This window comes from Alosa sapidissima, chromosome 11 (assembly GCF_018492685.1).
Source record: "Alosa sapidissima isolate fAloSap1 chromosome 11, fAloSap1.pri, whole genome shotgun sequence".
In the NCBI taxonomy this organism is placed as follows: domain Eukaryota; kingdom Metazoa; phylum Chordata; class Actinopteri; order Clupeiformes; family Clupeidae; genus Alosa; species Alosa sapidissima.
Window position 1 is genome coordinate 22,260,366 of NC_055967.1, and position 21,140 is coordinate 22,281,505.

Consider the following 21,140-nt stretch of genomic DNA (forward strand, 5'->3'; position numbering starts at 1 on the left):
ACATAACCTTTGAGCCTTTTAGCCTACCTTCATCTATTGTCTGTCCAATTCTAAAACACGTAGCCTTTTAGACTATCTTCAGGCTATTGTCTGTCCAATTTTCTTGCAGTCAATATTGGCATTTGTTGGCATTTTTGAATTTAGGACGGTCTATGCCAAAAAAATCCTAAATGTATTTCATAATGTTTCTATAATACCACAAATCCCAAAAGTCATGCCAAACAGAGACAAGATAGAAATTCAGGGTTAAGAAGTTTCTGTAATGAGGCCCCAGATAGTTAAGTGCACATCTGAAGTACTTGTCTCTGCTTCAAAGTAGAAAATCCCCCCAAAAAATGTTGAAGGGGGTCTTGATTAGTATATAAGTATTAAGTATATATACTCTTTTGATCCCGTGAGGGAAATTTGGTCTCTGCATTTATCCCAATCCGTGAATTAGTGAAACACACACAGCACACAGTGTACACACAGTGAGGTGATGCACACACTAATCCCGGTGCAGTGAGCTGCCTGAATCAACAGCGGCGCTCGGGGAGCAGTGAGTTTAGGTGCCTTGCTCAAGAGCACTTCAGCCATGCCTACTGGTCGGGGTTCGAACCGGCAACCCTCCAGTTACAGGTCCGAAGTGCTAACCAGTAGGCCACGGCTGCCCAAGTAGGCCACGGCTGCCCAACAGTCAGAAGGATTTGAGTGTGATAAAAAAAGTATATGTTGTAGGCTACCTAACTACAGAGGGACTGGACTGATTCTGCATTGAATACCAGTTGGAGAAGGGTGATGTTTCCACATAGCACATCATCAGTGAGCACATAGAAACAGAAAGAAGTCCTTGTGGCTGTTTCCAAAGGCATTTAGTCAGTCCCAAAGTTCACAAAGCTGAATTCATTACATTGTTTCATCAAACTCTACAATCTACAGGACTCACAACTCTACAAATGTGTCTTCTACCTGTTAGTTATCAATAGTATGTCTTTGACAACATGTGTAAAATATATACATAAATATAAACATTTAAAAATATATTTATATTTTTTTTGTTGATTGTTGTTGCAATGTATAGTTCAAGTGTTCAATCTTTGGTGGCTTCGCATGATACACAGGTTGGGTTAAACCTCACAAACGTAATTTCCGAAAGCAGTACATTACAATACATACACACAGCGTCCAAACACTAACGTATTAGTCCTCTGAGAGGCCATGACCCGACACACTGCTCGGATGAGAAGCGCACGCTGCATGTTTTCACTGTGCTGTTGTCCCACATGTACAGACTCTTGTGTCGAGGACTGTAGGAGAGCATGGCCAGAACGCCCCCTGCTGGCCGCAGGACCAGCTGCACCCGAATAGGCTTTCTCTCCAGCAGGTCGAATGCAAAGGTGATGCCCCTGTCCTCAGGGTCGGTCATATAGAGCACTCCGTGGGCGATAAAGGCATTGCCTGCCAGGTGTCTTGAGTAGGAGGTGTTTATGGGGGCGAGGGCGGAAAACCACTGCTGCTCAATCCGGCTCACCATGATGGTGTCATCAACACTGGACGCAAAGATCAGCCATAGGCCAACCTCATCCACAGCAAACTTGAAGTAGGTCTTGGAGTTATGGAAGAGATACGACAGCTCATGGAAAAGGGCTCCCTCCACTGCCAGCGTCTGTAACTTCCTGGTCCGAAGATCAAACCTGAGCAATGAAATGGTAAATCATCTGAAGGAGGAATGATGGCTGATCTAAATACATCTACTGTATTAGTAGGGTCTGAAGATGTTGTAAAACCCAATGAGATACACACTGACTTATCCCAATTTCAACATATATTTGGTTGTCAAGTGTGTACCTGGCAGCCTGTAGTAGGCACATGGCAGCCTCTAAAGCATACCTGGCAGCCTGTAGTAAGCACCTGGCAGTCTCTAAACCATACCTGGCAGCCTCTAAAGCATACCTGGCAGTCCTGTGGATGCCGGCGATGTGGAAGTAGAGGGAGCCGTTGTGAACCACATGTCCACAGCCCTGGTAGAACTTCCTGACATCAAACACCCTGCTGTGGATCCTCCTGCTGAAGTGTTCCATGCTCTCGTACTCCTCCAGCATCCGGCCTGCGAGATGAGAGGGAACGTTAAGCACCGTCACCAGACAGAGAGGGAACGTTAAAGCACCGTCACGCGTCACCACACAGAGAGGGAACGTTAAGCACCGTCACCAGACAGAGAGGGAACGTTAAGCACCGTCACCAGACAGAGAGGGAGCGTTAAAGCACCGTCACGCGTCACCACACAGAGAGGGAATGTTAAAGCACCGTCATGCGTCACCACACAGAGAGGGAACGTTAAAGCACCGTCATGCGTCACCACACAGAGAGGGAACGTTAAGCACCGTCACCAGACAGAGAGGAAACGTTAAGCACCGTCACCAGACAGAGAGGGAACGTTAAGCACAGTCACCACACAGAGAGGGAACGTTAAGCACCGTCACCAGACAGAGAGGGAACATTAAAGCACTGTCACCACACAGAGAGGGAACGTTAAGCACCGTCACCACACAGAGAGGGAACGTCAAAGCAACACCAAAGCACTTTTCCTCTGTCGTACGCACGCTATTTGTTTATCCAGCACCAGCTTTGCAAATAACAATGTCCACAGACAAGGTAGAGTATGTTACATGATTTTATGAAAGTATGACATATTGCGACATCAGAAGCCTGTGAAATTTTGTAGTTTCTTACAGTATGTCTCATTCCATCGAACTACAGATCCGCTACCCGATCTGGCAAACTTACATAGTGCGGTTATAGCCGATAGAGGGCCGCGAAGCGAATGCAGAAGTGCTGTTCACCCTGTTACGAGTTGATGAACCACTGAAATGATTTTGGAAACATTATTTTAAGGTACAAAAAACTCTTTGGTGTTGCTTTAAGCACCGTCACCAGACAGAGCATGCAACATGCATCTCTATGAAATCTCTGGCCCAGAGTACATGCAGTGTGCATATATGAAATCTCTGGCTCAGCGGACATGTAAGTATGTATATCTATGACATCTCTGGCTCAGAGGGCATGCAGTGTGCATATATGAAATCTCTGGCCCAGAGTACATGCAGTGTGCATATATGAAATCTCTGGCTCAGAGTACATGCAGTGTGCATATATGAAATCTGTGGCCCAGAGAACATGCAGTGTGTGCATATATAAAACCTCTGGCTCAGGGCATTGGGAATGGACGTGCTGGAGGAGGGAGGGTACCGGAGAAGTGTTCTGCCACCCAAAGGCGTGCGTCCCCCTGCTGGGCTGCATCCACCAGCAGACTCCCGTAGGTGTTCTGAGTGGCCGACACGTTCGTCTGGCAGGAGATCACTTTGATCACACACTCTGGACCAAAGAGAAGCACAAACCATATGAGGACACACATGTCAGCAGGATGAGGAAAGCGTGGATGTGTCTATACATTGGGGTGGTTGGATGTGTCTGTACATGAGGGTGGTTGGATGTGTCTGTACATTGGGGTGGTTGGATGTGTCTGTACAACATGGGAGTGGTTGGATGTGTCTGTACATTGGGGTGGTTGGATGTGTCTGTACATGGGGGTGGTTAGATGTGTGTGTACATGGGAGTGGTTGGATGTGTCTGTACATGGGGTGGTTGGATGTGTCTGTACATGGGGGTAGATGAATGTGTCTATACACGGGTACATGGGAGTAGTTGGATGTGTCTGTGCATGGGGGTGGTTGGATGTGTCTGTGCATGGGGGTGGTTGGATGTGTCTGTACATGGGAGTGGTTGGATGTGTCTGTACAGCATGGGAGTGGTTGGATGTGTCTGTACATGGGGGTGGTTGGATGTGTCTGTGCATGGGGGTGGTTGGATGTGTCTGTGCATGGGGGTGGTTGGATGTGTCTGTACATGGGAGTGGTTGGATGTGTCTGTACAGCATGGGAGTGGTTGGATGTGTCTGTACAGCATGGGAGTGGTTGGCTATCCAGCAGACCTGTTCCCTTCTTGGTCTTCTTTTTGGCACCTCCGAAGAGCACAGGCTTGTCCGTTTGGATTTCGTCTCGGGGGAAGGCAGTGGATAAACCTGCAAGACATCCCAGCATGAAGCATTGTTATTTATACACACACACACAAACATACTCTCTCTCTCTCTCTCTCTCTCTCTCTCTCACACACACACACACATACACACACACACACACACACATATCATTCTGGGAAAGTCAGTCATCATGTACCTCTCTGCTCCTTGATGGGTCCTAAAGGCGTTTCCGGTATGGCATTGCCATTTTGATCCACTAGATGAGAAAGACACTGAGTGTTAATCTCACATAAGACCCAGTAAACACCACTGGCAGGGCCTCCTTCTAGAGTAAACACCACTTGCCTCATACTAGAGTAAACACCACTGGCCTGCTACTATAGTAAACACCACTGGCAGGGCCTCCTACTAGAGTAAACACCACTGGTAGGGCCTCCTACTAGAGTAAACACCACTGGCCTCATACTAGAGTAAACACCACTGGTAGGGCCTCCTACTAGAGTAAACACCACTGGCCTCCTACTCGAGAAAAACACCACTGGCCTCCTACTACAGTAAACACCACTGGTAGGGCGTCCTAGTCAAGTAAACACCACTGGCCTCATACTAGAGTAAACACCACTGGCCTGCTACTAGAGTAAACACCACTGGTAGGGCGTCCTAGTCAAGTAAACACCACTAAGTCTAATAGTCTGTTGTGGTATGGGTGTGATATTCTTACCTGTATCCTGCTGTGGTGTAGGTCTGATATTCCGCTGTGGCGTAGGTCTAATAGTCTCAGTTTCTGCCTGAGTTGGTGAGTCTTGCGTTGAACCAGCGAAAAGGATGGCTGAGGAGAGGAATAAAACAGTCTGGTCCTTTTAGTCAAACACACAACCTACAAAAGCATTAGTGTAGGCCTGTACCGAAATAAACTCTGCAGGTGTTACTGTTAGTACCTGGTGTCTCTGAAGTACTGTCCCCTCTCACGATTTTATCTCCTCGGGTGTCTGTAGACCAGCCTAAAGAGAAGAGGAAATATGAAACCGTGTACATGTGAGAGCAAAGTAAAACAAAACAAGAGCTCAAATACCTACACAAGAGAGAGAAAGGAATATTCCCAGGAGATTCCTGTAGCTTCATCAGTATTATAAAACTCCAGCCAGTCTCACATATAAACAGCCTAAACCCCAGCTCATGTTCCCTATTAGTGGATGTACACTCTAACGTTTGGAGGTCACTCAGCTGAAGATTATGTTTGCAGTCAGCTGAATGATTCTGTTCATAAAGGGATGCACTAGCTGCCTCCATGGGGGAAACTGACCTTGCTGAACACTACCTGCCTCAACACAACCCTGCTACCCTGCTGAACACTACCTGCCTCTAACACGACCCTCCTGAACACTACCTATAAGTATAAGTATATATACTCTTTTGATCCCGTGAGGGAAATTTGGTCTCTTTGCATTTATCCCAATCCGTGAATTAGTGAAACACACACAGCACACAGTGAACACACAGTGAGGTGAAGCACACACTAATCCCGGCGTAGTGAGCTGCCTGCATCAACAGCGGCGCTCGGGGAGCAGTGAGGAGTTAGGTGCCTTGCTCAAGGGCACTTCAGCCGTGCCTACTGGTCGGGGTTCAAACCACGGCTGCCCCCACTACCTGCCTCTAACATGACCCTGAGGAACACTACCTGCCTCTAACATGACCCTGCGGAACACTACCTGGCTCTAACCCGACCCTGCTACTCTGCTGAACACTACCCTGCTGAACACTACCTGCCTCTAACACAGAGAGGCCATGGGGAAACAACCCTACTGAACACCAGTGTGTGAGTAATGAATTGAGTTTAAGAATAAAGCACCTGCATTCTCCAGCATGTTGTGGAAAAACTCCACCACCATCTGTGGAAGCAGGCCACCTACAAGGTACATTGCAGAAACAGAGGACAACATGTAATTAATGGCCGGCCCTTGAAGCGGGCCTACTCCCCACACACAGGAATACAGACGAGCCTACTCCGAACACACAGGAACACAGACGAACCTACTCTGAACACACAGGTACACAGGTGAGCCTATTCTGAACACACAGGAAGACAGACAAGCCTACTCTGAACAGGAACACAGACGAGCCTACTCTGAACAGGAACACAGGTGAGCCTACTCCGAACACACAGGTACACAGGTGAGCCTACTCCGAACACACAGGTACACAGGTGAGCCTACTCTGAACACACAGGTACACAAGTGAGCCTACTCTGAACACACAGGAAGACAGACAAGCCTACTCTGAACAGGAACACAGATGAGCCTACTCTGAACACACAGGAAGACAGACAAGCCTACTCTGAACAGGAACACAGATGAACCCACTCCAAACACACAGAAACACAGACAGGCTACTCCTAACACACAGGAACACAGGTGAGCCTACTCCGAACACACAGAAACACAGGTGAGCCTACAGGAACACAAGCCCCTGACCATTCCCCCATGACTGTCTTTCTCTTAAGCACCTGGTGATGCTGATGGGACCTCCTTTAAAGGTGGAAAAACTGCCTCCGTCACATCATTTCCTGGGCCGTCCGTGGGGGGCGCTAAAGAGGGAAATCAGGCAGATAAAAAATTATAAATCCTTCACTTTCAGGAGCAAAGCAAAGTCAATGTCAAACCACATTTATTAATAGTAGTAATATACCTTTATTTCGTTTCTCGGAAAGTTCATTGAGGGAATCCCTCATTTAAAATGAAGCCGAGATTATATGGTCACAAAACAAAATAAATATATAATACTACATAATAGAGGAAGAGCAGGGCACGTTAAAATACATGAATAATATGAATTGAAAGAAAAAATATATACAAAAAATTTAATAAACAAACAACAATTCCGACTGCAAGGTCCCAAGTTGAAACAATAGGCTAATGGTCCCAAATGTAAGGATGTTTCAGAAAGCCACACAGCTAACAACATAGACAACGAGTGGCAGACAGAGCGACATGTCACTTATGCTACCAAAGACTGTTTTTGAGCCACATTGTTGCAAAGCTCATATGATGATACGTCTTTCTACAAAATGGTATATTTTCTATATCACTAAGTTATTCAATAGGCTAAACATATAGCCTTACATCAAAGCTTTAGGCTTAAGTCTTTTCGATCAGCTACAGGCAACGAGTGGCAGACAGAGTGTGATGTCACTTACAGGAGATTGTTGAGTCACATCGATGCAAATTTTATACGATGATGCATCATTCCACAAAATGGTTTGTCTTCTCCATCAGGAAGTTATTGAATAAGCTTAACAATAAACATATAGCCTTACTCAAAACAGCTGTTAGGCTTATGTCATTTTGATCTGTAAAAATGCCATATGCAGCCATGCCTAAATTAATTATAATATATATAATAATAATAATAATATTATAATATAATATTCAGTATTCATTATTGAATGATAGGCTGGAATGATGTTTTTCCCTATCATCCTATTTTTAAAGCAGGCCTACCTGTAGGCATGTAATTGGGTTTTCTACAGGAATAGGTTTGAATGGGCACTGAAGTAGATTCAGAGTTCAGTCCGGACATGGAGAACATTAGCCTGGGTGTTCCCATGCTGCCTTGCGCGCGATTTGATTCACGCTGCTAAGGCAGCCTGGAGACCATGGAGCAAATTTTCGCCTGAGATAGGGAACCAATAATAACAGAACAGGGGGGAAAGCAAGACGATGATGAGCTATGCACAGACGCATTTGTTAGACATCCGTGGCACCCAATAAACGGATCTGGGCATTTTTTTCAAATACGAGAAAATGAACGTTTGGTTCCCAGACCACGTCTCATTGAGAAGTGGTGGCGCTAGCCAGGCTAGGAGAACATTCCATGTTAAAAGATCATTTAGCCTGGTAAGGTAGGGGCCAGCTCTCCTTTGTAGCATTCTTGACATGTATGATGGTAGAGAACATACAACACCTTTAAAAAATAAATAAGTGCCTATGCATGTTCCTCTTATCAGCCAAGGAAGACCAGCCTTCTCTCTCATACAGGGCACTGTGGTGGGTCCTGTAACTATCTCCAGAAATTAAATGGAGTGGTATACAGTGTCCAGAGCCATCACCATAACACAAAAACAGCTTCAACAATCCTCTTCCTAATACTCATGGGAGAGAAAGAAACCTATTTTTTTGTCTTTCTTGTGTTTCTTTGAATCAGAAAAAAAATGAAAATATGAGAAAATATTTCAAAAGAAGCACTGTTAGATCTTTGAAGAGTTTAATAGATTAATATGGGAGAGTGTGTAGGGAATGTGTGTAGGGGTCAGGGTTTTAACAAAGATACAAGACAAATCCCCATGATACTCCACACAATAATACTTACAATAATTAAATACCCAGCAGGGTTCAAATGTGTTCAGATAAAACACCTGTGATTTACTGTTAATTACCTGTTTTCAGTAAAGGCATTTCCACTGGACTTTCTCTGACTGTTTCTTGAAAACCATCATTTCTGTTGACAGCTATTCAGGCATCGAACAAATAAACAACAATATAATTAATGTGAACATAGAATATACAGTATAAATAAATAACAATATAATTAATGTGAACATAGAATATACAGTATAGATACATGTGCTTGACATAAGTAAATAAGAAGTGTGTGTGACCCTTTACTACCTTGTCTTTGAGACGGTACTTTACTACCTTGTGTTTGAGACAGTACTTTACTATCTTGTGTTTGAGACAGTACTTTACTACCTTGTGTTTGAGACGATACTGTATTAAAATCATACCTGTCAACACAGCTTTCCAAAAACAGGAGATTTTTTTTTCCGGGGGGGGGGGTTTATACCGGATGTCAGTGTTTATACCGGATCAGTGTTTGCATATTTAATATGTTTCATACACGTGTTTCAACACTGCATTTCGGTCGTTGCTTTTACCTTAACTTATGTATCCACCAGCTGCCTGCCTGCAGCCTACTTCCAAAACTCCAAAGCTGCTTGCTTTCAAATTTGGTTCCGAGGACACAAGTTCAGTGTATCAACAACACTCAATAACAGTTTATGTGATGTGTTAATCAATTAAATTCCCAACAATTTCACAACAGCTACTGGAGTATTCAACCAGCCCGCTTGCTTACAACGAGACTCTTATTCTTCCTTATTTGGGTTTTGGGTTGCCAGGTTTTAGCCTATGACAAAATGGTTGAAATTGAAACTAAGTGATAGTGTTTGTGTAGGGTGTATTTCATACACAATCTGGCAACCTGGGAGATGTCAGACTAATAGAAAAAATGCATGGATCAATGATTTTAAAATGAAGTTTGATAGCCATGCAAATTACGGGAGTTTTTCGGGAGAAATAGCAAAACGGGAGGGTGCCGGGAGATGACCTTGAAATACAGGAGAACCCGGGAAAAACGGGAGTGTTGACAGGTATGATTAAAATAGCCTCTTTAATGAGATCTTTTCCTGCTACAACAACTACAGTTGTTGACCAAGCTCAGATAAGCAAAGGAGACCCCACCACTCAACCACTACACCACTAAACCACTACACCACAACACCATTAAACCACTACACCATTAAACCACTACACCATTACACCACTACACCATTAAACCACTACACCACTACACCATTAAACCACTACACCACTAAACCATTAAACCACTAAACCACTACACCATTAAAACACTAAACTAATACACCACTACATCACTACACCACTACATCACTACACCATTAGACCAGTACACCATTAAACCATTAAACCACTACACCAAACCACTACACCATTAAACCACTACACCACTAAACCATTAAACCACTACACCACTAAACCACTACACCATTAAACCACTACACTACTAAATCACTATACCGCTAAACCACTACACCACTAAACCACTACACCATTAAATCACTACATCATTAAACCACTACACTACTAAACCACTACACCACTAAACCACTACACCATTAAACCGCTAAAACACTACACCGCTAAACCACTACACCATTAAACCACTACACCATTAAATCACTACACCACTAAAGCACTACACCATTAAACCACTACACCACTAAACCACTACAGCACTACACCATTAAACCACTACACCACTACACCATTAAACCACTACACCACTACATTACTAAACCACTACACCACTAAAACACTACACCGCTAAACCACTACACCACTAAACCACTACACCATTAAACCACTAAACCATTAAACCACTACACCACTACACCATTAAACCACTACACCATTAAACCACTAAACTACTCCAGCTCTTGGCATTTCAGACTCCCAGTGGAGTGAGTGGCAGAAGCTGCAGCAAGAGTAAGCAATCAGAAGTACCTGAGATGTCCACAGCAGTTGCTTCATCGGCTTGCTGTGTTGTTTGGAACCCTGTTCTTGTTCCTGAGTCCTTTCCTGGGCCAGCTGTGGAGGACAAGTCTGTGTGGAAACAGAGTTAACTTGGTCTCCATCCATCCAGCTGTGAACCACAGGGACTAACATTGGTAAAAGGTGTGCATTACCTGCACTATCCAGGGTCTCAGACACCTTCTCCATGTATGTCCCCTTCAGAGCCTCTTCTACTGGGGTGGGAGAAGGCCCGACTGGAGTGAGAACAATAAACATATCAGTGACAACGGTTCAACAAGTTCAATACTCTCATTTGTAGTTATGTTATTGTATTTAGATTACAAATGTTCTACAATATATTTAGTAGTTCAGAGTCTGTTCTGTTGTCAGACCGTTAGACTACCTGATTGCACTGTAGGCATTTCTTCAAGAGTGTCTGATGCTGTTTGTGGTCTTGGGTCTGTTGTAAGCAGGTCTGTGAATGAGAACATTCATTCACCAAATAATCATTAAGAAATGGATGCTACCACTTGAACTCATGCATAATTCTCAATGTTAATTCTAGATTATCACTATAATTATGCATTATCACTATAAAGACTATGCATTGGGAAATACACACACACATGACTAAACTTTGGGATGACATACCTGGTTTCTGCAGAGGTGTCTCTTGAGTTTGTATCAAAGCCTCGTCAGTCACTGCGTGGGATAGTGGGATGGATGCAGCCCTGACTAAACAGACCAATCACAGTCACATGGTTAATCACAGTCACTTTCCGCAGGGTTAACTAGATCCTGCAGGACTACTCAAATGTGAACAGCACGAGGCACCTGGGCCGATGGACAGATTCTCCTCAGCAGGCGTGGTGGTAGCATCTTTAGAGGTCATAGTCCCAGCAGATGTAGCGGTAGCATCTTTAGAGGACGCAGTCCCAGCCGACGTAGCAGTAGCATCTTTAGGGGTTGAAGTCCCAGGTCCCTGCAAGGTGCCAGGCCCTGGGGAGACTGAGGTTCCTGAGGAAGTTAGGGGGGTTAGTCCAGAGCTTACCAACCACCCAGAACGGGCATAACAGACACATTCACAATTTCAGCATGAAAACCATGCCAACCTGTTTCCTTCAGGGGAAATTCTTCAGGAACTTTCCGGATGGCCTCTGTCTGTAACCCAGCTTCTGAGAAAGTGGGTATAGGCCATGCTAACAAATCAGAGAAGAAGTTTATTAATCATCCTTCCCTCTGCACCGGGGGTCTTCTGCCATGAGGACATTTAGTTAAGATTGAACTACTGAGTGAGGTGAAGGTTAGTTAAGGCTGAGCTGATAATGTGGTGAATGTAGTTAAAGCTGAATTTAAAGATGTAAGGTTTAGTTCAGGCTGATCTATACCCCCAGATTGGGACAGCAGGACCTCCTCCTCACTGCTGGTCTGGTTGGTCGGGGATCCGGGTGGTCCAGGAGGTCCAGGAGGTCCGGGTAAACCTGGAGGTCCGACGGGGCCTGGGGGACCTGCAGGCAAAAAGCAAATTTTCATGTCAGGTCAGAGGAGATCAGTGTTTTAGTGCCCTCTCAGAGAACATCACTGGAGAGATCACATCTGATATAGAGCAGTGCTTTAGTGCCCTCTCAGGGGAACATCACTGGAGGGATCACATCTGTGGGAGTTGTGCTGTGTGTGTGTGGTTGGGTGGCAGAGCAGGGATTCAGTGGCTTACCCTCTAAGAAAATCTCGTTGGAGAAATTGCCCTTCCGACTGGGTGACCCTGGCTCTCCCCGCTCGCCTTTCTCGCCCCTCTCTCCTCTCTCTCCAGGGGGACCTGGGCACATGAGGAACACACATTCTCAGCTCTGCCAGTCAACCTCATAACTGCCCTGATCAATTGCCCCTCAGCATATCTGCCCCAGTCTACATTATAACTGCCCTGATTAATTACTCCTCAGCATATCTGCCCCAGTCTACCCCATAACTGGCCTGATTAATTGCCCCTGGGCCTATCTGCCCCACTCCACCCCATAACTGGCCTGATTAATTGCCCCTGGTCTTACCCCGTCTCCCTCTCCTGCCCTGCTCTCCAGCATCTCCCTTCTGGCCAGGAAGTCCAGGCGCTCCATCTCGCCCTGCAGGACCTGTCAAACACAACGGGCTTCAAACACCACGTACACTGCCTCTTATACCACACACATCTCTTCACACTCCACACACACTGCTTCAACACACCACAGGGTTTGATCACACTCCACACACACTACTTCAACACACCACAGGGTTTGATCACACTCCACACACACTACTTCAACACACCATAGGGTCTGATCACACACCAGACACACCTGAGCAGAAAAGTCAGAGCACCATCACACACACGATCAGAACAGCATCTCACACACACGATTAGTCAGAACACCATTATACACACGATCAGAACAGCATCACACACACGATTAGGCAGAACACCATTACACACACGATCAGAACAGCATCACACACACGACCAGAACACCATCACACACACGATCAGAACACCATCACACACACAATCAGAACAGCATCAGAGAAAAATGAACAGTATCAGAGAAAGATAAACATCGTAAATGTGTGTTTTGTGTTGTTTTCTTTTACCAGGAAGTCCAGGTGGGCCTGTCAAAAAAGAAAAAAAAAATATTGATTGTAATACCTGCTGAAAATATATTTTATTATAATTTCAATATATAAAATTATATATTTAGGGTTATGGTGTAATTAGCCCAGCTATTTCAAATGAGTTAAACATAGCTGTGAAAGTAACACTGAGATGTTTTAATTCTCCCTTTGATGTGCAGGATACACAGTAATAAGGGTTGATGAGTGATTGGGCCTCACCCACCACAGGGGAAATGGCTCTGTCTCAACTTGCTGCTGTAGGGAGGGAGTTTTCTAAGATTCCTGTTACACACCTCACACACCTCTACATTTTATCAGATGTAATTATCAGTAGGGTGGGGTAGGTTAATAGAGCAGGGATTAATCCAGTGACCTTCCTACCTAGGATACACCTTTACTCATTACACACACACTGAATTGAACACTGAACATATACAGTAAACCTGTCATAAATAACACTGAACCCAACACTGATATGAACCTAACACATCATGCACCTAGCAGGCACCTATAAGAGTTTTTTTTATTTTCACATAATGTTTCCAAAATCATTTTAACCTCATAAAATGACACTTCCATTGTCTTAGTGGGCCCTCTGTAGGCGATTACCAACCTAATAACTTTGTTGGTAGGAAGGTTGGTAGGTTGGTAGGAACTCCCCCCACCGTAAACCCCGCACCACCGCCCCACACACACACACACACATTCGAAATGGAAAAGCTGCTATGCTACAGGAATTTGGAGATATCTTTCTACAAGACTGCTGTCGGTGCACTCCTTCTATATTTTATCGTTATGTCTATACTTTGTAGCAAAAGGAAAAACGTATTTTTAGATAATTTATTATTGTGCTTCTCAACTGTAGGGAGATCCCAAGAGCAAATCTTCTTTAGTGCTGCTTTAATTTAAAGAAGTTTGCTGGATTGGGACCTGGTAAGGAGGAAAAAACTCCCCACAGCCCAGTGTGTCAGTACCTGTCAAACAAATGCCTCTGGAGCTGTTGCACAGATCAGAGAAGACCTTCGTCTGAGGAAAACAACAGGACATGGTTATGCTTCTCACATTAAATGGGCTTCAGGCTATACAAGATGCAGCAGCTAGAGTTCATGAAAACAGAAAGAGCGATCACACCCATCTGATAGTTAGGTCACCACACTGGCTTCCAGTATATCACACAATCAGCAATCTCAGCGTGAATTAACTATTTATTAACTACTTAACTTAATTAAGTACCTCAGGTTAGCTTTAGCAGAACACGCCTGATAGACCTCAGATTACTGGTGAAGAATATGTTAGCGATACCTACTGTCAGCGTTTAACAAATAAACATTTGATAATAATAAACTTCAGTTTCAAATCTGCACATAAGACTCAACTGTTCTTTTTTTTACTTTTTAATAGTTATCAGATTTGGGGCTGGCGTGGCCTACAGGTTAGCAGTTCGGACCTGTAACCGGAGGGTTGCCGGTTCGAACCCCGACCAGTAGGCACGGCTGAAGTGCCCTTGAGCAAGGCACCTAACCCCTCACTGCTCCCCGAGCGCCGCTGTTGATGCAGGCAGCTCACTGCGCCGGGATTAGTGTGTGCTTCACCTCACTGTGTGCTGTGTCTGTTTCACTAATTCACGGATTGGGATAAATGCAGAGACCAAATTTCCCTCACGGGATCAAAAGAGTATACTTATACTTATACTTAGATGCAGAGGATCCTCTCTCTCTCTCTCTCTCTGGGGGACTTTAGTTTAGAGTCCTGCAGGCTTCCCTCTGTTGGTCTCAGGGGAGGGTTAGAGGAACCTCTCTACAGTCACGCTTCACTGCACACAGCACATCCACAAAAACACCCGCATCCGACAGAGGAGGTCCTCCTCCTCCCCTCCCTTAAGCCTTTACACTCACACACACACACACATACACTCCAAACATGTTTGTTTTGGCAGCACTGGGACTGCTGTGGTGTGGGTTCTGGATATCTCTGCATCAGAGATCAGAGTGTTTCACGTTTCATTAATGCCGCGAGGCCTTCTGTTCTTCATGATGAATACGAGGTTCTCCTCGCCTGTGCTCTAATGTGTGAACTAAAGCACACAGAAACACACAGAGGGGAAGCAGCAGAAGCAGGTGGGTGAGCAGCACACTGAGGGGTCTGACTGGGTTAGGGGTGTTGCTGGGTTAGGGGTCTGACTGGGTTAGGGGTCCTACTGGGTTAGGGGTCTGACTGGGTTAGTGGGTCCTACTGAGAGGTCTGACTGGGTTAGGGGTATGACTGGGTTAGGGGTATGACTGAGGGGTGCTGCTGGGTTAGGGGTCTGACTGAGGGGTCCTACTGGGTTAGGGGTCCTACTGGGTTAGGGGTCTGACTGGGTTAGGGGGTCCTACTGGGTTAGGGGTCTGACTGGGTTAGGGGGTCCTACTGGGTTAGGGGGTCTGACTGAGGGGTGCTGCTGGGTTAGGGGTCTGACTGAGGGGTGCTGCTGGGTTAGGGGTCTGACTGAGGGATGCTGCTGGGTTAGGGGTCCTACTGGGTTAGGGGTGCTGCTGGGTTAGGGGGTCCTACTGAGGGGTGCTGCTGGGTTAGGGGTCTGACTGAGGGGTCTGGACTGAGGGCTGCTGATGAGGCTTACCGGGATCATGGAGTAGGTCACCATCATCATGGCATCTTGATCGGCTGGCCAGTGTCCATGGGCGTGTTGACCCTGCTGCCCGCTGTGGCTCCTTTTGCCCCGGCTGCGCTGCTCCTGCCCTCCTTGCCCCAGCAGGGCCCTGAGCTGCCCTCCTGGGGTCCCGTCCGAGGGGCTGATCCCGGCGGCGGTGCGTAACTCCAGCAGGCGGCTGTCTGTGTGGTCCAGGCGTGCGGAGAGATCGGCCATTCGCGGCAGCAGCAGCAGCAGCACTGTGGAGTTGATCAGGGTGAGGATGCACGTGCCCAAAAGCACACCGGGCAGAACCCAGCGCAGTGTCCCTGCAGAGCACTCCTCCCTCATGATGGGGTCAGGTCTGACTGCCCGATGATCGTCCTGCGTGGGCCACAGCTGAGAGAGGGCAGCACGTGCGAAGCGACAGGCAGTCGTGAGCAGTACTGAGGCTGCACAGATGAACACAAGCCTGTAAATGTCGTCTTTGTTCTGAATTGCAGAGCAGTGGGTTGCGTAACTCAGCCTTCTGGAAAACAGATTGTGGCAGCCGCTTGTTGATGCACGGTGTTGGTGTCTGTGGTTTAACTGTTGCACTTCTGCCCTGTCTGTGCCTGATAAGTCACACAGCGAAAACCAAACAAGGAAAACAGGAAACAGCAGAGAACATGATACAAAATAAATATGAAACGAAGTTACACTTATGATAAAATAAAGACTAGATTGCAGTCAGTCTAGCAAAGACTAGCAGTATGAAATGAGACTTTGAGAATGAAATGAGGCTGTCTGTAAGAAGGTGGGAATTAAAAAACTAAAACGGGGTGAGGTGGGGGGTTGAGAATGGCACAATCAAGAAAGCCAAGCTTTCCCTTTTTAATCTTTCCACTTTAACGTTGTTCATTTATTTTACCTTTCACTTTCATTATGTTTTAAAGGTACATTTATTTTACTGTTGTGCCTTACTGGTCATTTTACATCTGTCATGTCTATTTCTATATATGTTGTTTATGGTAGCATTTTGTATTGCAATCTAAAAAAATTATTGATTGGATTGTAATGTACTTTCTACTGTAAAGAAGAAAAATATTTCAACTATGTGGAGACCTGTGAGTCCTGATTCTACATGTTAATAGCACACTTAAGTATTCACCCTTCAGTATTCACACAGCTGTCACCTGGCAGGTCACTATGGTAACATCAGCACTGTGAAAAGACATTCACACGTAGAAGATCAATAACGCTGCAGATTACACTAACAGTGCGGTTTGTGAGGTAGCATCTGCAGCTGTCACACAGAACCACTTCTCAGAGGTGTGGGACAGCACAGGGCATGATGGGAAGCATGGGACAGCACAGGGCATGATGGGAGGTCAACATCGACTCCTCCAACGCCTCTCACACAACATCAACACAACAAAACTCTTGCATCAGCATCAGATGAATCTGGACATAAAAACCTCATCTTTTGTTTGTATTTTTAAAATGTTTTAATTCTGTTTTTTCCTTTCAGAAAATGTCAAATCAATGTTTCCATGTTCTTTTTCACTGTAAACATTCTCAGATGAATTCATCATCAGCTAATCTTGTGAATAAAACGTGGATTCATCATCAGCTAATCTTGTGAATAAAACGTGTTCATTCTCAGATGAATTCATCATCAGCTAATCTCTAAAACGTGTTCTTTTTAAAGTGCGTCTTTGGTGTGTTTTGGATAGTTGCATTATGACGACCTCATCTGTGCTGTGTGGAGGCCACTGGCAGGCGAGTGATATTAGAAGGAGAAAGCACAACAAGGAGATGATTCTTCTCCCACTCTAAATATTCCAGTGGGCCAATGAATTCTAAGATGCCTTTCAGGGACATGCCGTATTTGTCAAACAAAGGGAGACAGAGAGGCGAGCGAAAGAGGGAGTCTCATCATCCATCTCATGCCAAAAGTCTTTTTTAAAAATGTGATGCAATGGTGAGCACTGGGCCATTATAGGGAGCTGAGGGTCACTATTGTTCTATTCTGGAACTGCGTTACTACAGAGACAGAGGGAGCGATCCCTCCTCTTCGGCCTTTAGTGGCGTCTCACACAGCAGAGTGCGAGCCAGGCCTCTGCTCAGGCCAGACCGGACGGCACAGACTACGTCAGATGACACACAAAGCGCCAGACGCCATTAACTTGGTACCGCAGACGCCGGGGCGACACACTCCAACTTTACAATGTTGTTCTGGAGTTACAGGCATAGCTACTGTGTGTGTGACAGAGGCGCCACTTGTGTGGAGTTAACATGAGTGGAGTTAACATGTGTGGAGTTAACATGTGGAGTTAACATGTGTGGAGTTAACATGTAGAGTTAACATGAGTGGAGTTAACGTGTGGAGTTAACATGAGTGGAGTTAACATGTAGAGTTAACATGAGTGGAGTTAACATGAGTGGAGTTAACGTGTGGAGTTAACATGAGTGGAGTTAACGTGTGGAGTTAACATGAGTGGAGTTAACGTGTGGAGTTAACATGTGTGGAGTTAACATGAGTGGAGTTAACATGAGTGGAGTTAACGTGTGGAGTTAACATGTGGAGTTAACATGAGTGGAGTTAACATGATTGGAGTTAACATGAGTGGAGTTAACATGTGGAGTTAACACGTGTGTAGTTAACACGAGTGGAGTTAACATGAGTGGAGTTAACATGAGTGGAGTTAACGTGTGGAGTTAACATGAGTTAACATGAGTGGAGTTAACGTGTGGAGTTAACATGTGGAGTTAACATGAGTGGAGTTAACATGTGGAGTTAACGTGTGGAGTTAACATGTGTGGAGATAACATGAGTGGAGTTAACATGAGTGGAGTTAATGTGTGGAGTTAACATGAGTGGAGTTAACATGAGTGGAGTTAACGTGTGGAGTTAATATGTGGAGTTAACACGAGTGGAGTTAACATGTGGAGTTAACACGAGTGGAGATAACATGAGTGGAGTTAACGTGTGGAGTTAACATGAGTGGAGTTAACACGAGTGGAGTTAACGTGTGGAGTTAACATGAGTGGAGTTAGCATGAATGGAATTAACATGTGTGGAGTTAACATGAGTCCAGTGGCCACCAGAGTCAGGGTGTGACTTAGTTTGCAGTCTTCGAGTCCTCTGGGCATGTCCAATAGTAATGGCTGGGGTGTCAGGGTGTAGTAGTAATGGCCAGGGTGCAGTTTAGGGCATACCTGTCAACACTATGCATGCCAGTTATGTATCCACCAGCTGCCTGCCTGCAGCCTACTTCCAAAACTCCAAAGCTGTCAGATTTGGTTCCGAGGGCACAAGTTCAGTGTATCAACAACACTCAATAACACTTTATGTGATGTGTTAATCAATTAAATTCACAACAATTTCACAACAGCTAGTTCTGGAGTAGGCCATTCAACTAGCCCGCTTGCTTACGACGAGACCATAGACTGTAAAAAATATGGACAAAGCGTCTGTGATGTCACCCATAGATTTTCTGAAGAACTGTTATGAAGCCGTTTATGGGGGGTATGGGCGGCGCCATCTTGGAAAACCTTGGGAAATCCTAACCCCGCCTACCTCCTAGCCAATCCATATATGGGTAAAAGGGCGGGGCTTTGTATGAGACTGAGCAAGCCGGTGAACCCGCCTCTTCGTCAGCTGAGCAGCCTCAGCTAATGTTAGACATACAAGATGGACTGGCACGGACGTTGCTGTAACATTGCTGGTAAGTTTGATCTGCTAACGTGAAGTTCATGTATGTTTCTTAATGCCATGTTCAGACACTTTTTAATGTTGTATGCTGAAAGGTTATATTTGGGTGAACGGTTGAAAAGTTGAGAATGAAGAGTTGAGTTTGCAGATTCTAGCTTCTAGGTAAAATAAACTAATAGCTATCCCTCCCTTGCTGAAGTTACGGTCAAATAACGTAGAGTAATTTAACGTTACAGGTTCACCAACTCACGTAGAGTAACTTAGCAGTTTACAGGTTCAGCAACTCATACTGACAAAAATGTATCTTTGCCTTTATTGTTTTGTAATTAACGTTATCCATCTCATATCCTCAGTGGCAGCTAGGGTTGGGCGAATGAAGCCCCACTAGGCTTTGGAAGGTTGTTCCTGATTGTATTGTAAGTGTTTCGAAGTGTCAAAGCATCGAATACAAAACAGTGACATCTGGTGGTTAGCAGACATAACGGCGGCTCTCATTAGCGATTAAACAATCACAGACGAAGCCACATGCCGACCAAATGGCCCTTCTCTGACACTGGTAAAACAGAGCGGAGAGACAACGTGTTCTGTTCCCTTTTGAGTTAAAACTATTAGGCCTACAGTAATTGGTATAAACATTATAGTTTTGATATGCTTCTAATGATTCGAATTGAAAATGTAATGTGCTTGGTTTTAAATAATGCTATGTTTCTGACAAAATCTCAAAATGGCCTTGGGAGGGTGGTAGCGTGTTCGTATACCGCACGCGCGCCCAGGGTTCAAATCTCGCCATGTTCATAATTGCCATGCATTATTTGATATTGCATGCTTCTCTATAGTGGTTGTGTTTAAGACTTCATTTGATGTTTTGCAAAATAACGTGCTTGCTGCAGATGACCACAGCAGTATCAGATAACAAAAAACATATAAAGGGCATTGTGAACAGTGGGGGTTGTGAAAACATGGGGCATTGTGTACAGTGGGGATTGTGAAGTGCTTGTGTAGGGCTACAATTTTAGAAGGGTGCTTGTGCAACAAAACATATGTGTTGGGGACTTTAAAGGTTTATCGAACCCGTAACGCTTTAGGGATTTGATACAAGCACCGGTGCCCCTGTGTCAAATGTCCCATTTAAACTTTTCAGTGACGCCCGAAGCTTCGTACGTCATTAGTCACGTGACCTTACAACTTTGATATGCGCTCCGATACAATGTGCCGAAGCATAGATATATATACGGGTGATTCTCACGAAACCGTCAACTGAAAGATTTCTGACCTAGAATTTTTCAAAAGATGTGTATGAATACAATTCCTTTTGAGACATTTGAATTAAAGTGTAAAGGTGTTGTAAATATTACTTTTCTCACAATATTAGGCTTTTTAATATATATTTATTCATGTTTTCAAGACTAAGTCCATCAATACTTCTCATTACCGCAATAGATCATTACATGAAATATAATTCTTTATGTATTTTTTAAAATGGATCATTAACATTAATACCAATATAATAATAATTAATACCAATAATAACGAACTCTAAAAATGTGAAAAACGTGAACTTGAAGAAGTACAAATTTAACAATAGGCCTATGAACAATGAAAATTGAACAACTTAAAGCTACATCTATCAAGTGTGAACATGCTTAACAAAATATGGGAACTAATGGGAACGTGCATTACGAATATAATCAGTGGGAGTCCTGTGCTTGTTTCCCTGCAACAAGAATGTTCCATCTGGGGGTGATGGAAGACAGTGACACCCTCAGTGTGTTTGAAATGTCCAGTCGA

General features: G+C 44.7%; 1 protein-coding gene across 3 annotated transcripts; it reads right to left on the bottom strand.

Annotated features, from left to right (window-relative positions):
* Positions 1-832: 832 nt before the first annotated feature.
* Positions 833-16,265, bottom strand: LOC121724486 (gliomedin-like). Of its 3 annotated transcripts, XM_042111078.1 has the most exons (22): positions 15,647-16,265; positions 14,001-14,052; positions 13,006-13,023; positions 12,432-12,512; positions 12,101-12,202; positions 11,775-11,894; positions 11,499-11,585; positions 11,221-11,403; positions 11,038-11,121; positions 10,790-10,861; positions 10,560-10,640; positions 10,378-10,476; positions 8,451-8,522; positions 6,522-6,602; positions 5,868-5,924; positions 4,957-5,019; positions 4,740-4,847; positions 4,215-4,274; positions 3,971-4,060; positions 3,229-3,354; positions 1,933-2,086; positions 833-1,673 (listed from the first exon to the last, which is right to left on the bottom strand). In XM_042111078.1, exons 1-22 carry the CDS (start codon positions 16,004-16,006, stop codon positions 1,172-1,174), a joined length of 2,652 nt encoding a protein of 883 aa, XP_041967012.1. In that variant the 5' UTR covers positions 16,007-16,265; the 3' UTR covers positions 833-1,171. The 3 variants fall into 3 exon arrangements, with proteins under 3 accessions (XP_041967012.1, XP_041967013.1, XP_041967014.1); XM_042111079.1 differs by lacking the exon at positions 5,868-5,924; XM_042111080.1 differs by lacking the exon at positions 4,215-4,274.
* Between the last annotated feature and the right edge of the window lie 4,875 nt (positions 16,266-21,140).

Excerpts from the sequence above, each read along its gene's own strand:
- LOC121724486 (XM_042111078.1), bottom strand. The coding sequence starts at position 16,006 with ATGAGGGAGGAGTGCTCTGCAGGGACACTGCGCTGGGTTCTGCCCGGT. Across the intron at positions 14,053-15,646 it reads TGACCTACTCCATGATCCCG|ACGAAGGTCTTCTCTGATCT; the intron begins GTAAGCCTCATC and ends TGTTTTCCTCAG. Across the intron at positions 5,925-6,521 it reads GGTCCCATCAGCATCACCAG|GTGGCCTGCTTCCACAGATG; the intron begins GTGCTTAAGAGA and ends TGTACCTTGTAG.